Genomic DNA, 12,162 nt, shown 5'->3' with positions numbered 1-12,162 from the left:
AAAAAAACGGTAAAGTTGAATTAAAATTATTATAATAAGGATAAAATAGTCAAAAAATATTAAATTTATTTATAAACAAGTCAAAGCAGTTAAAAGCACCGCCCAATGTGCTTTGAGCTTTTGGTCTAAAAATGTTTTTTTTAGTCGTTTCAAAAGTAGAAGCCGACATCCCAAATACTTCAAGAATACATTTTTTAAGCCAAATAAAAAACGCTTTTTCAAAGTGTTCACAAACACTCCCTTCACGTGAGTTGGAGTTCATGAATCTAAGCTGTCTATTAAGTGTGAGGGGTTAAAAATTAATTTTAGTTGGTAAATTAAATATAAGTTGCTTACAATATTCTTGAGCATACTTGTTCTTACATAAATCAATTTATTTATTTTAATTAATATTACCTTATTCATGCCCATTTAAATCTAAGAAAACATGTTGAAGAAAATATTAGTTTTGATGTATTTTTTAATTTATTTATTAAAAATTAGAATTTTAGGGTTTCTTCATAACCCTTCCTACCCTGAAATATAAAAATTGAGAAAATTATCGACGAACCAACACCACATTATAATGATTATTTGAATTATATATTAATATGAATAAACTTATTAAGCTCATAATCTAATAATTTTTTTATCTCCTATGATTAGGTATGATGCTAATTGAATCATAATTAATAGAATAAGATTTATATTTTATTTTTAAAAATATGAGATGTTAATTATTTATTGGCAATAAAATTTTGTTATGACTTAATTATAATGGTAAATAATTTGTTGTTTTTGTTATTATGCCATTTTTCGATTTTTATTCTTGACTTAACCACTTTAACAATGGATTTACTAGAGGTTGCAATATCGGTGGAAACCCGTAGTTCCAACTCAATCCACCTAGTTCTGGGTCGGGATGGGTTTCAATTTTTTTTTTAATATGAGTCCGATATGATTTTGTTTAAATAATTTATGGGTTCTAATAGGTCCAAAATTTAAATTTCATAAACATTAAATATAAAGAAATGAGCATTATCGATCCATTTTCAACTTATTAATTCAAACACATTTTGAATTCGATCCATCCCTATGCATGGAAAATTTATATTATGTGGGCCGGCTTAGCTCAGAGGTTAGAGCACCGCATTATGCGATAGTCATCGGTGCGATTCCGATACCAAAATCAACCCACCCATTTGTCACTCCAAGATTTTATCATCAAATTTTGGAATACTTTTAATTCTTACATTAGCTTAAAAAAATTATGTATAGTTTTGTATTTTTTTATTATTGTAATGTATTCTGATATATTATTTTTTATTATATTCGATCAATCCCGATTTTGAAAATTGGGGTGATATGAATGTATGATTGGCGAGTGGCGGACAAATCAGGGCGGCGAAGTCTAGGGACGCGTCCAACTCATCCCCTTTGACAAAATCCCACGATCTCAATCAATGTCAATTTGCAATTTGCACCTACAACTTCTGCCAATTGCAATTTGGGCCCACCATTGCCAATCCCAAATATGGACATCTCATCCTACACTGGTAGCTCTTGACTTCAACCACTTACTTTTTTGTTGTATTTCTCTCCTCTTTTGTAAATTATGATAATTTTTTCTTAAATTTGATATAATTACAAATATCTTCTCGTTATTTGAAAAATTACAAATAACTCCAAGATTTTAACATCAGTCTAACAACGAGCCCATTCCGTTATGTTTTTATTCAATTTTTGTGGTGAACTGACCAAAATGCATTTTTCAATTATAAATTATAATTTCATATATATTTTGTAATTTTTTAAAATATTTTTATGAACTAATATTCCCTCTAAATTATTTATTTTACCCACCCTCAAATATTTTAATATTTTTTGATATATTTTTTTTATTTTTTTAAACAATTCAACAAGGGTAAAATAATAATGTCCACCTCACTGTCTAGGGGCTATATAATTATTTTTCGTTTAATGGGTATTTATAATTTTTCAAAAAACTAGGGACATTCGTAATTATACCAAATTTCAGGGAAGATAATTATAATTTACTCAAATTTCTATATCGAAATATTTCAGTGTATCTTAATAGTATCAAAGGACTAATTTGCAAAATAATGATCAACACTCCAATATTTAAATTAATAAAAAAGAATTTGTAGAAAAATAAAAGAGCTTTATTACTGAAGAGTATTGAAAATCGCGTGTGAGGGTTGAGACTTGAGAGTAAGTGGAAAATAACTTTTCATTAAGCTGCAGTAGGTGAAAATCAAAGTGCTCATTTGTCATCTTTATCCAACAGGCTACAACTGGCATGTTCGTCCATAACTGACGTACTCTGGTGGTGATGTGTATCCAAGGTATAGAATGCTGTTGATATGTTTCTTAAGAGGATATGCCTTGATATTATTGTTATCTCGCCAACGGGTCGAGGTATTACTTGGTTGATTGGGTTGATAGCTTAAGCTTGCTGATGTTGGACTGTTGGCCTGATTCATTGGTCTAACTTGGGTTGGAATTTGGCAACAGACTTAGAGTTCGTTTGGTTTAAATTAGAGGAAAAGGAAAGTGAAAGGGGGAGAGAAAGAATAATAATTTTCCTTCAAGCTGTTTGGTATCATTGAAAAGGAAGTAAACATCAAATATTTCCACTTGTTCGGTACGGAAAAACAGATTGAAAAGAAAAATACAAGTTTTTGTAATTATATTAAATAACCCTTCTCTTCATTTTGTATTAAAAGATAAACAAATTGAAGTTATGCTAATATAATTTTGCTATATCAAGAATTTAAAAATCGTAATAATAAAAATATTTATCAAACAAGAACATGAATATATTCATCATTAATTTCAATGCAATAATTTTTCAACGATTTTATTATTTTTCTCTAAAGATTACGTACAATACTATCAGTGGGAGGAGAAAATAATTAAAGAAAAGTTATATATATATATATATATGAACAATAGAATAAATAAAATTGAAATATATACATTTTTTTTATCTAAATAAAAGTAGGGGAAAAAACAATAGAAAAAAGTCTAAATTAGTCGGAAAGAATTAATATATGATTACGTAGATTAGAATTAATATAGTATTACATTATTTTTTATAACTTTCTTTATTTCTTTTTTACTTTGTTGCTCATAATTGACGAAGCAAAGGACATTTGGGCACGGTCCATATAAATGTCAACGTCATATCAACTTATTATTTCTGCAATAACCAATTAAAAAAAAAGCAATTAAATACATTTAGATAAATCTTATGATTGTAAAAAATAAATCTTATCAATGAAATTAAAATAGAGATGAGAACAGAAATGATTGGATCTGTAAAACAAATGGAGGTCCGTATTTGCGGAACAATTTGTACAGCAGCTGACCATAACAAGTTGAAAACATATATACTGCAGGAATAACAAGAAAACGAAGGAAACTAAAATTAAGACTAAATAAGTGGTTGTGCCAGTGACAGTGACAGTGACAAGACAAGTGTAATACGACGTTAGGATTTGACGGAGAGTCAGAAGACTCAGTATGAGATCCACTTTCACACTAATGACATTGTTAGTGGAAACAAGACGAAAATAGACCTCACTCCCCTCCCAAATATATCAAATCCCATCAATTTCTCTTCCAATATATCCCCTCCCCCTTCCCCTCCAATTAAAAATCAATATTATCTGCTATGATCAATTAATTATCTAATTATATTTTTAGTTTTATAATTATAATTTTGGAATAATTATACATTTTTTCATTTGAAGTTTGGTGTGATTTTACGTACATTTTCTGTGGTTTGGAAAATTACATTTGATATTCTTGAAGTTTGCGTTCATATAATAAACGAGTTTCTTTTGTTAGTTAAAGTTCATTGAATTTGTTGATATTAATAAAAAATAAAAACTGAATGAGAATTGATATTTACTCTCGATTGACTGATTACTGATTTATTGCAAGTGAAATATTTTTTTTAGGACTAGACTATCCTTATAACAATGAAAATATACCTCTTCACATGCATTAATGCATGAAGATGTATGAGGGTAATACGATCATAAAAAGATTTATTTGATCTTCAATAAGTCAGTAATAAGTCAATCGAGGGTTAATATAGATTTTTTTTGTTAATATAAACAAATTGGTGAATTTTGACTAATTAAGGGACTTATTTGTTAGACAGAAACAAACCTCATAGGTGCTGGATGGAATTTTTCAAACCATAGAGGGAGTCTATGTATAATTGCACCGAACTTCAGAGGAAGAGAGTGTAATTATCCCTATAATTTTTTGACACTTTAGTCTTGTAATTTGTTTGGATTGTAAAATGATCATTCATCTTTTCTAATTTCACAATTTTTAGACAAAATTGATTGAAATTTTCAAAGATGGTTGAAAATTTAATAAAAGTGAAAAATTATTTTACAACTCCGATGAATTATAGGACTAAAATGCTAAAATAATATAATAATAGAACTGAAAATACTATTAAACGATAAAATAATATGATCACAACAGTTATGGTTATATTAACTATAACTAATATATTAGTCTTCTCTGTAGAAATAACAGCTAATAGCAGTATTTGTGCCGTGCTGATTAATTGTTATTTAGGCTAATTATATTGATACTCTTGGAATTAGGATAAAATACACAACTATCTTATATTTCTTAAAAATTATAAATATACCCCTTAAGGCTATAATTATAATTACAACTACACTCTCGATTTAATGACAAAACTTATGCAAACTCCTGTATGAAAAATATTACACTAACACACTTCAAGGGGTATTGTTGTAATTATGCAAAAGACGAGGACGTTTGGTGTATTTTGACTTAATTTAAAAAAATATCAATATAATTTATGCTATTATCTACGATAATTTTTTTAATTTTCACTATAGTAATTAATCATGATAGAAAACTATATTTCTTTTATTAGTGTGTGTATATATATATATATATGTATGTATGTATGTTTATGTATGTATATAGTTGTATATTGCATGTGACTTTGAGTACCCCCATCCTCCCCCCACCCCCACCCCTTCTCCTATAATTTGGTCTTCATTCTATAGTCTCAACCTTCCCATTCAATAGCCGAGTCATTTGCTCTATCTGTTCCTCTCAAGAATATATGGCCAGAGGCAGTGGACTCTCCTTTGATCCAGATCACACTCTCATCACATTCTTTCTTCACAACCCAACTTCAACCCACCAATCCTCTAATCTCTCTCTACCCAAAACCCACTCCCACCGTCCACACCTGCACCTCACTCTTCAACCAAAACCTCCGTCATCCATGGAGGCGCCGCCACCACCACCACCTCCCACCATTCAGTTCCCCGTCAGTCTCAGCTCCGCCTCTCACGACCACGACCACGATCATGATCATGATCCAGCTGACAATCCCAACGGCCAGCGCAAGGTCGTCGACGAAATGGATTTCTTTTCCGACAAGAAACAGGGCGGTGGAGGTGGCGGCGATGACGCCGGAGACGCCAACGCAACGGCGCATTTGACCGGCCTTAACTCAGTCTTGGATTTCAAAGTAAATGTATGTTTAACTTATGTCTGTCATCTCAATCAACCTTCATTTCTGATATATAATTATATTTCCCTCCAAATTTATATAATTTTATTTTTTCCATGTATCGAGTTTGATCTGAAAAGGGTTCTAAAACTACGTTCATGGATGCTCAGAAAGTAATTTTCAAACCACAAAAATCAATTATGGCTGGTTAGGAATGTAACAGTTAAAACCCATGCGTACATCTTATAAAATACTTTCAAAACTTATGAGATTTTTAAATATTATTTTAAAAATAAACTCCGAAAAAAATCAGATTACGGACTCTCATGATGTATTAGTATTGACGATAATTTTATAATTAATATGATCAAACTCAAAGCAGCTGGTTAAGATTTTAAAAATTAAGTTGAAAACTCCTTTCTTTTATAAGGTGCTAATGTTTTATTTCTTCACTTGTAAGTTTTTTTTTCCCTGAAAAATCTAATAAATACTTGGCAATGTCTTAGTAGTTGATGACTTAGTTATGGTTGTGATTTCTGCAGACTGGTTTGCATCTTCTCACCACTGCAAACACTGGTAGTGATGAGTCCATCTTGGACGACCGAATATCTTCAAATTCAGAAGACAAAAGATCAAAAACTGAGGTCAGAATACAGCAAAAAGTGCTTATAATACTACATGCATGCATATATATATATATATAGATGTGTGTGTGTGTGTGTGTGTGTGTGTGTGTGTAATTATCAAGTCTTGATGATGATCGCTTGTGTAAAAATCAATAGCAGATGGCGTTTCTTCAAGCTGAAATGGAGAGAATGAATACCGAGAATCAGCGTCTGAGGGAGATGCTGAATCAGGTGACGAACAATTACAACGGCCTTCAGATGCACTTGCTCACCCTGATGCAAAATGGAGGGAGTGCAGAAGAAGGCAAAAGTGGGCAGGGAAATGGACAGGTGGTGCCTAGGCAGTTTATGGATCTTGGGCTGGGAGCGGCAGCTGATGACGATGAGGTTTCGTTGTCGACATCATCCGAGGGGCGGACGGGCAGGCAACAGCCTCCAACGCCCGACAAGGACGTTGGAGGAGGAGATCAGGACCAGTGTTCTGAAAACAAGGTTGCTCGGCTCGGACACTCTTCTAGGAATGCTGATCAAGCCACTGAGGCTACTATGAGGAAGGCCCGTGTCTCAGTTCGTGCTCGCTCCGAGGCTCCCATGGTATATATGTTGGCTAATATATGTGATTGTGTCTGAATCTGTTTCACATAGTAAAGGCGTAATGGATTAATTTGTTGGTCTGAATGATGATAGATCACGGATGGATGCCAATGGCGCAAGTATGGGCAGAAAATGGCGAAGGGGAACCCGTGCCCACGGGCTTATTACCGCTGCACCATGGCTGCTGGTTGCCCAGTTCGGAAACAAGTATGTTTGCTGATATGTCTTCATTCAATTCTTTGCGATTTGCCTTCCTTTCTTGATATTCTTTGGAAATGAAACAAGAATATGTGCCACGGACGCAAAAAGAAATCAAGACATCATTTATGAGACGACAGAAGAAGTATCTTATGATATCTGAAACATTCTCTATAGTTCCCATCAATCTAGAACACTTCAAACTCAACATTAACATATAGATCTCCCAATGCTATCCAGGTCCAAAGATGCGCCGGCGACAGAAGCATCCTCATAACGACCTACGAAGGCAACCACAACCACCCATTGCCACCTGCCGCGATGGCCATGGCCTCAACGACATCATCGGCCGCAAGAATGCTACTCTCGGGATCAATGCCAAGCGCCGACGGCCTAATGAACTCCAACTTCCTAGCAAGAACACTCCTCCCTTGCTCCTCCAGCATGGCCACAATCTCAGCCTCAGCGCCATTCCCCACCGTCACACTAGACCTAACACAGTCCCCCAACCCCCTACAGTTCCCAAGACCCTCAGGACAGTTCCCTCTCCCCTTCCTTAACAATCCACCAAACATCGGCACGCCAGCCAACCCGGCACCAGGCCTTCTGCCTCAACTCTTCGGGCAGGGATTGTACAACCAGTCCAAGTTTTCAGGCCTCCAAATGTCCCAAGAAATGGATCAAGGCAGCAATCAACTATCAACTACACTTCCTTCAGTCCACCAGGGCCAGTTGAGTGACACTGTCAATGCTCTTGCTACTGATCCAAACTTCACCGCTGCTTTAGCAGCAGCCATCTCTTCATTCATCGGCGGTGGGCAGTATCCGAACAACGCCAGCAACAACAGCAACAGCAGCAACAATAATGGCAGTGTTGCCACCAGCAACAATAACAGCAATGGCAACAATAAACTCAGCAGCTCAGGGTTTCAAGTCAATTGATCAAGTAAAAACTTTGAAAACCATTATTTCCCTTTCTTTTTTACCATAGTTTTTTTTGGTTTCTTGGAGGGTTTTCTTTTTTCCTCCATAAAAATTAAAGGCTGAAATCATATGATACATTTGTTTTATTTTTTTCTTTTTTATTTGAATAATGTAATAGTCATGTTGATGTAGACGTCAAAAAGAATGATATATGAATTACGAAAGAAAAATATAGAAAAGATGTGATTACCTTTGTACGGATTCAGAAATTTGAGGATCGATTTTTGCAAGTGTTGTTCAATTCTTGCAGATATTTGTCAATGCCTTTTGTGTTATTCTCCGCGTGAAGCCAAAAGTTTGGGAAGAAAAACAAGAGAGATGAGAGGAATTAATATTAAAGAAGGGGAGAAATATGGTGAGCATGTTGCATGTAGATGGTGTTAATTTTCAAGTCCTATTCATAGATAGCAGTCAAGTACCAAGTCAATAGAAACATCCTCAAAAATTGTTTAATATTGATGGGATAACGTTTGACGCGGTTTCCATGACTTTTCATTTTAATTTGTATTCAAATGAATTGGATCATCACATTTGATTTTAATTTATACTTATCATCTGACTCCTTTATAATATATTATGCGGAAAAATCCAATTTTGTATAGTTAAGTTATTTACAGCCATGTCTAATCTAAAATAGCGAATTAAGAGTGTAATTTTTAGAAAATGACAATTTAAGGACAAAATATCCTAATTTAATTGAAAAATCATGCACATGATGCGGACGTGACCTCCTAATTTTGAGAATTTCTCCAAATTCCCACGACTTGGCGTGTGCTGATAATATTTTTCAGGTTGTGCTCATGTGACAGGGATGATGTGGTTTTTTTAAATCATATCACTCCTGCCAACTCACCTTGCCAGCCCATGTAGGGCTGGTCCTGGAGGGAAAATAGACAACACCACATAACCACCACCCACCAACACCTCACTAATCCCAACCTCCATCGTTATCGCCATGTCTCTGCCGCCAATCGGTGCTTAAAAAGTTTTAAATGTGACTTTTCGAACACGCACATCATCTTCTGCTTCGTCGTTTGCCAGCAACCTCAGCTCCACACCATGCGTGTCCTCATCGAGCAAGAGATGCGACCCAATCGTAGCCAACTAGTTTCGCCCTAACCTTATTATTTCTTTCCTAATTTGATCTTGTTCTTCTTCTCAATTTCACTACATATACAAGAAATGTGAAAAAAAAAAAAAAGGATTATGTGAAAAAAATAACAATAAAAATACCTCTTTTATTTTTTGAAATGAAACGAAAACTCTCCTTGCTCCCGTTGTGTGTTTTTGCATGAATTTTTTAACAATAGAATATTATTTCACATACAAATATATAAAAAATAGGAAAAATTGCATAAAACCCCCCTGTGTTATGAAAACTCGGCTAAAAACCCCCCGTGTTATTTTTATATGCAAAAAAAACTCCCTAAAATTATAAATATTTCTCACTTGCCCAATTCCATCTCTGCCATCTGACGGAGTTAATTTTTTGCTTAAGTCCCCGTTATGCCCTTTTTAACTTATTACCACAGTACAAAAAAAGAAAAGGGTGAATGTTTCATTTTCTTTCTTCAACGCCGTGAAGAAGTTGGGAGAAGAGGGGAAGACGACGACATACAGGTTAGGGCTTGCAATTTTTGGTTGAATCTTTCAAAATTCTCCAATATCTGCACAAGTTTAGTTGTTTTAGCCTTAAAATCGAGTTTTGTGAAGCTATTGTTTGAGAAAACGAAGTAAAAATTAGGGTTTGTGAATTCGAATTTGTGGAATAATTCTGAAATTGATATTTACTAAAGCAGGTATCAGAAATACTTTTTTCATGCTTGCGAATGTAATAATTATTATTTACATATTCAGAGAGTTTGTTGAGGAGATGTTCTGGTAGTTTTGGTTATAAATAGTTACATCAAGTTCAGAGTGAACTTTTGTCTGCCGCTAGTACGTGTTGCGACTATAAGCACTTTATTGCTTTGGAGCCATATTTTGGATCATCAGACCTCACTCCCTCCCTCTCTCTCTATATATGTGTGTATGTGTACTCTATCTGTGTCTATCTCTCTCTCTCTCTCTCTCTCTATATATATATATATATTATATTATATTTCTTCTTTTTCCTTTTGTTGTGGTGTTGAGTGGGTTAACAACCTACAAATTCTAATATATTACATGACAACCATATCTGATGTTGCTACCATTTTCTTTCTTTTGAAGATTGTTAATATATATGTCAACCTGGCCCGAGGAGACAAGGATATTGTTAATTGTTAAGATTAAAAAAAAAATCAAAGGAACGGGACAATTTGAACACCTGATGTTAGTTATAATGATAATGTGAACTATAATAAAAAATTATAGAGTTCTATTGGGATTAGTAAAAAATAATCAAAGAATTCTACATAGGTAAATGTATGTGTAGGGTCAGTTTAGTATTTGCAATGTGCAGGATTTCCTTGTTGAAATAGGGGAAAGTTGGAGGGTTCAATGGCTTCTAATTTTTGTTGCTTTTGAAATTCATTAAGATACAAGCTGTAATTTGGAGTGCCCATGTTGTATATGCAAATTGGTATAATTTCTAACTAATTTGCTTGGAGTGGTTGTAAGAGAATCTAATGAAGACTGTATTATTTGCATGCTCCAGTACCCTTGGATGCTCAAGAGTAATTCTTGGTCGAAATCGAGCTGTTGAGATAACACGTTTAGAGGCATAACAGTGCGAAAAAGGTATATTTTCCTACCTTTTTGACCGAATATTTATTGTAAATTTCCACCAAATGCTTTGAATAGTGGATTCTTCCACTGTTGGTCCCCACACCCTAACCCCATTTTCTTGAAAAGTTGTATTTTATATTTGTTCATTTAATTATGCAAAGGGGTTATCCGCAAAGGGGTTGTGTCCCCACTTTCTTATTTAATTAACAGTTATTTGCAAAGGGGTTGTGTCCCCACTTGTATATGTTGGTTGCTGAATTTTTTATTTGTATATTTAATTGCAGAATGGTGTTGGCTGATTATGCTGATTTTGATATATAGATTGGTGGTGTAATTGAATGGGTGCCTATAATTAAATATGTAGGTGGTAGTAGAGTATGGTTTCCAAATGTGGATAAGGACAAATGAGGTAGATTTGTTACAATTTTCATATATTGAAAAACAAATGAAAAGTCGTCATTTACTTAACATTCATACATCAATTATCATATCCTACAGAAGCATGGAGTTTTTCAAAGGTTAAGAAGGCCAACTTTTGTACCACCGAGGTCTACACAATTTAGTTCACCATTTGAGGTGAGTAGATTTATAGAATTTGGACTTTGGTTTCATTCATAATAATATTCCACCTGTAAATTAATCAAAATATTGTTGGTTTAGATTCCCCTAGATACTGAACAAAGACCTGCAACTAGCCAACCACCATCCAATAAGAATGTGTCGGTGTCTAATGCTCCAAGAAGGAGAAAACAACCAGTCCCGATATCCACATCAACAAAAATACAAAAAAGATCTGAAGGTTCAAGTACGAGTACTGGTTTCCAAAGAGAGTGTTGTCGATCCAGCAAACCAACTTTGACTAATCAGTTGAAAAACCTTTCTGCCTCCTATAGGCCAAGCACTGGGTCAAGCTCATCCAAGGGGCTAGATGCATCTACGAAGAAAGATTGAAATGAAGTGTGTTTTGTAAGATGTAAGATGGGTTTTTATTTAAGTTGTGGTACAATGAGGTGTATTTTGTTGTGGTACAATGAAGTGTGTTTTGTTGTGGTACTGTGAAATATTAAGTGTTTTGGCAAAGTTCTAGTAATCTAACATGGTATTTGTTTAAGTGTTTGATGTGCTACAGTGAATGATTATTTAGCTAAGTGTTTTGTTGTGCTACAGGAATTTAATTATTCATATTTATTGGTTTTTTTGGTACTACTTTGTTCTTCAAGTATATTTACAGGGAAAATACATACAAAATGGAATCAACTTCAATTGTGAACATCCAAAATACATCCGTTAAATTACAACATATAACTACTTGAATAATATTGCAACAAGCAAAACAATAAGAATTAAAAAAAATGCCTTCATCATTCGTTCATTTGCTTCAAGTCTCTTGATATTAGATGCCAAATCTTTGCATATAGATAGTACTTCATCAAAATCGTCCTCCATTTTCATCTGTCTGGACTGGGCTTCTTCTTCGAATTTAATAGATTGTGTTGATGTTGACTGTGAAAATTTTTCAAAAATACT

The 12,162-nt window shown here is 33.9% G+C and overlaps 1 protein-coding gene and 1 long non-coding RNA gene across 3 annotated transcripts; both read left to right on the top strand.

Annotated features, from left to right (window-relative positions):
- Positions 1-5,077: 5,077 nt before the first annotated feature.
- On the top strand, positions 5,078-8,156 carry LOC105178598 (WRKY transcription factor 6). Of its 2 annotated transcripts, none has more exons than XM_020699345.2 (5): positions 5,078-5,548; positions 6,067-6,168; positions 6,307-6,744; positions 6,838-6,951; positions 7,183-8,156. In XM_020699345.2, exons 1-5 carry the CDS (start codon positions 5,129-5,131, stop codon positions 7,882-7,884), a joined length of 1,776 nt encoding a protein of 591 aa, XP_020555004.1. In that variant the 5' UTR covers positions 5,078-5,128; the 3' UTR covers positions 7,885-8,156. The 2 variants fall into 2 exon arrangements, with proteins under 2 accessions (XP_020555004.1, XP_011100410.1); XM_011102108.3 differs by having other exon boundaries at positions 5,079-5,548; positions 6,310-6,744.
- A 722-nt stretch (positions 8,157-8,878) lies between these two features.
- Positions 8,879-11,784, top strand: LOC105178489 (uncharacterized). Its single transcript, XR_849136.3, has 5 exons — positions 8,879-9,546; positions 10,565-10,647; positions 10,920-11,044; positions 11,134-11,211; positions 11,296-11,784. It is a non-coding gene; the product is annotated as an uncharacterized LOC105178489 (long non-coding RNA).
- Positions 11,785-12,162: the final 378 nt, after the last annotated feature.

The sequence above is a fragment of the Sesamum indicum genome, linkage group LG12 (genome assembly GCF_026168435.1).
Source record: "Sesamum indicum cultivar Baizhima isolate 11 linkage group LG12, ASM2616843v1, whole genome shotgun sequence".
Classification (NCBI taxonomy): Eukaryota; Viridiplantae; Streptophyta; class Magnoliopsida; order Lamiales; family Pedaliaceae; genus Sesamum; species Sesamum indicum.
Note: the sequence above shows the minus strand (reverse complement) of the source record. Positions and strands in the feature narration are given on the sequence as shown.

Excerpts from the sequence above, each read along its gene's own strand:
- LOC105178598 (XM_020699345.2), top strand. The coding sequence starts at position 5,129 with ATGGCCAGAGGCAGTGGACTCTCCTTTGATCCAGATCACACTCTCATC. Across the intron at positions 6,169-6,306 it reads ACAAAAGATCAAAAACTGAG|CAGATGGCGTTTCTTCAAGC; the intron begins GTCAGAATACAG and ends AAAAATCAATAG. Across the intron at positions 6,952-7,182 it reads GTTGCCCAGTTCGGAAACAA|GTCCAAAGATGCGCCGGCGA; the intron begins GTATGTTTGCTG and ends AATGCTATCCAG.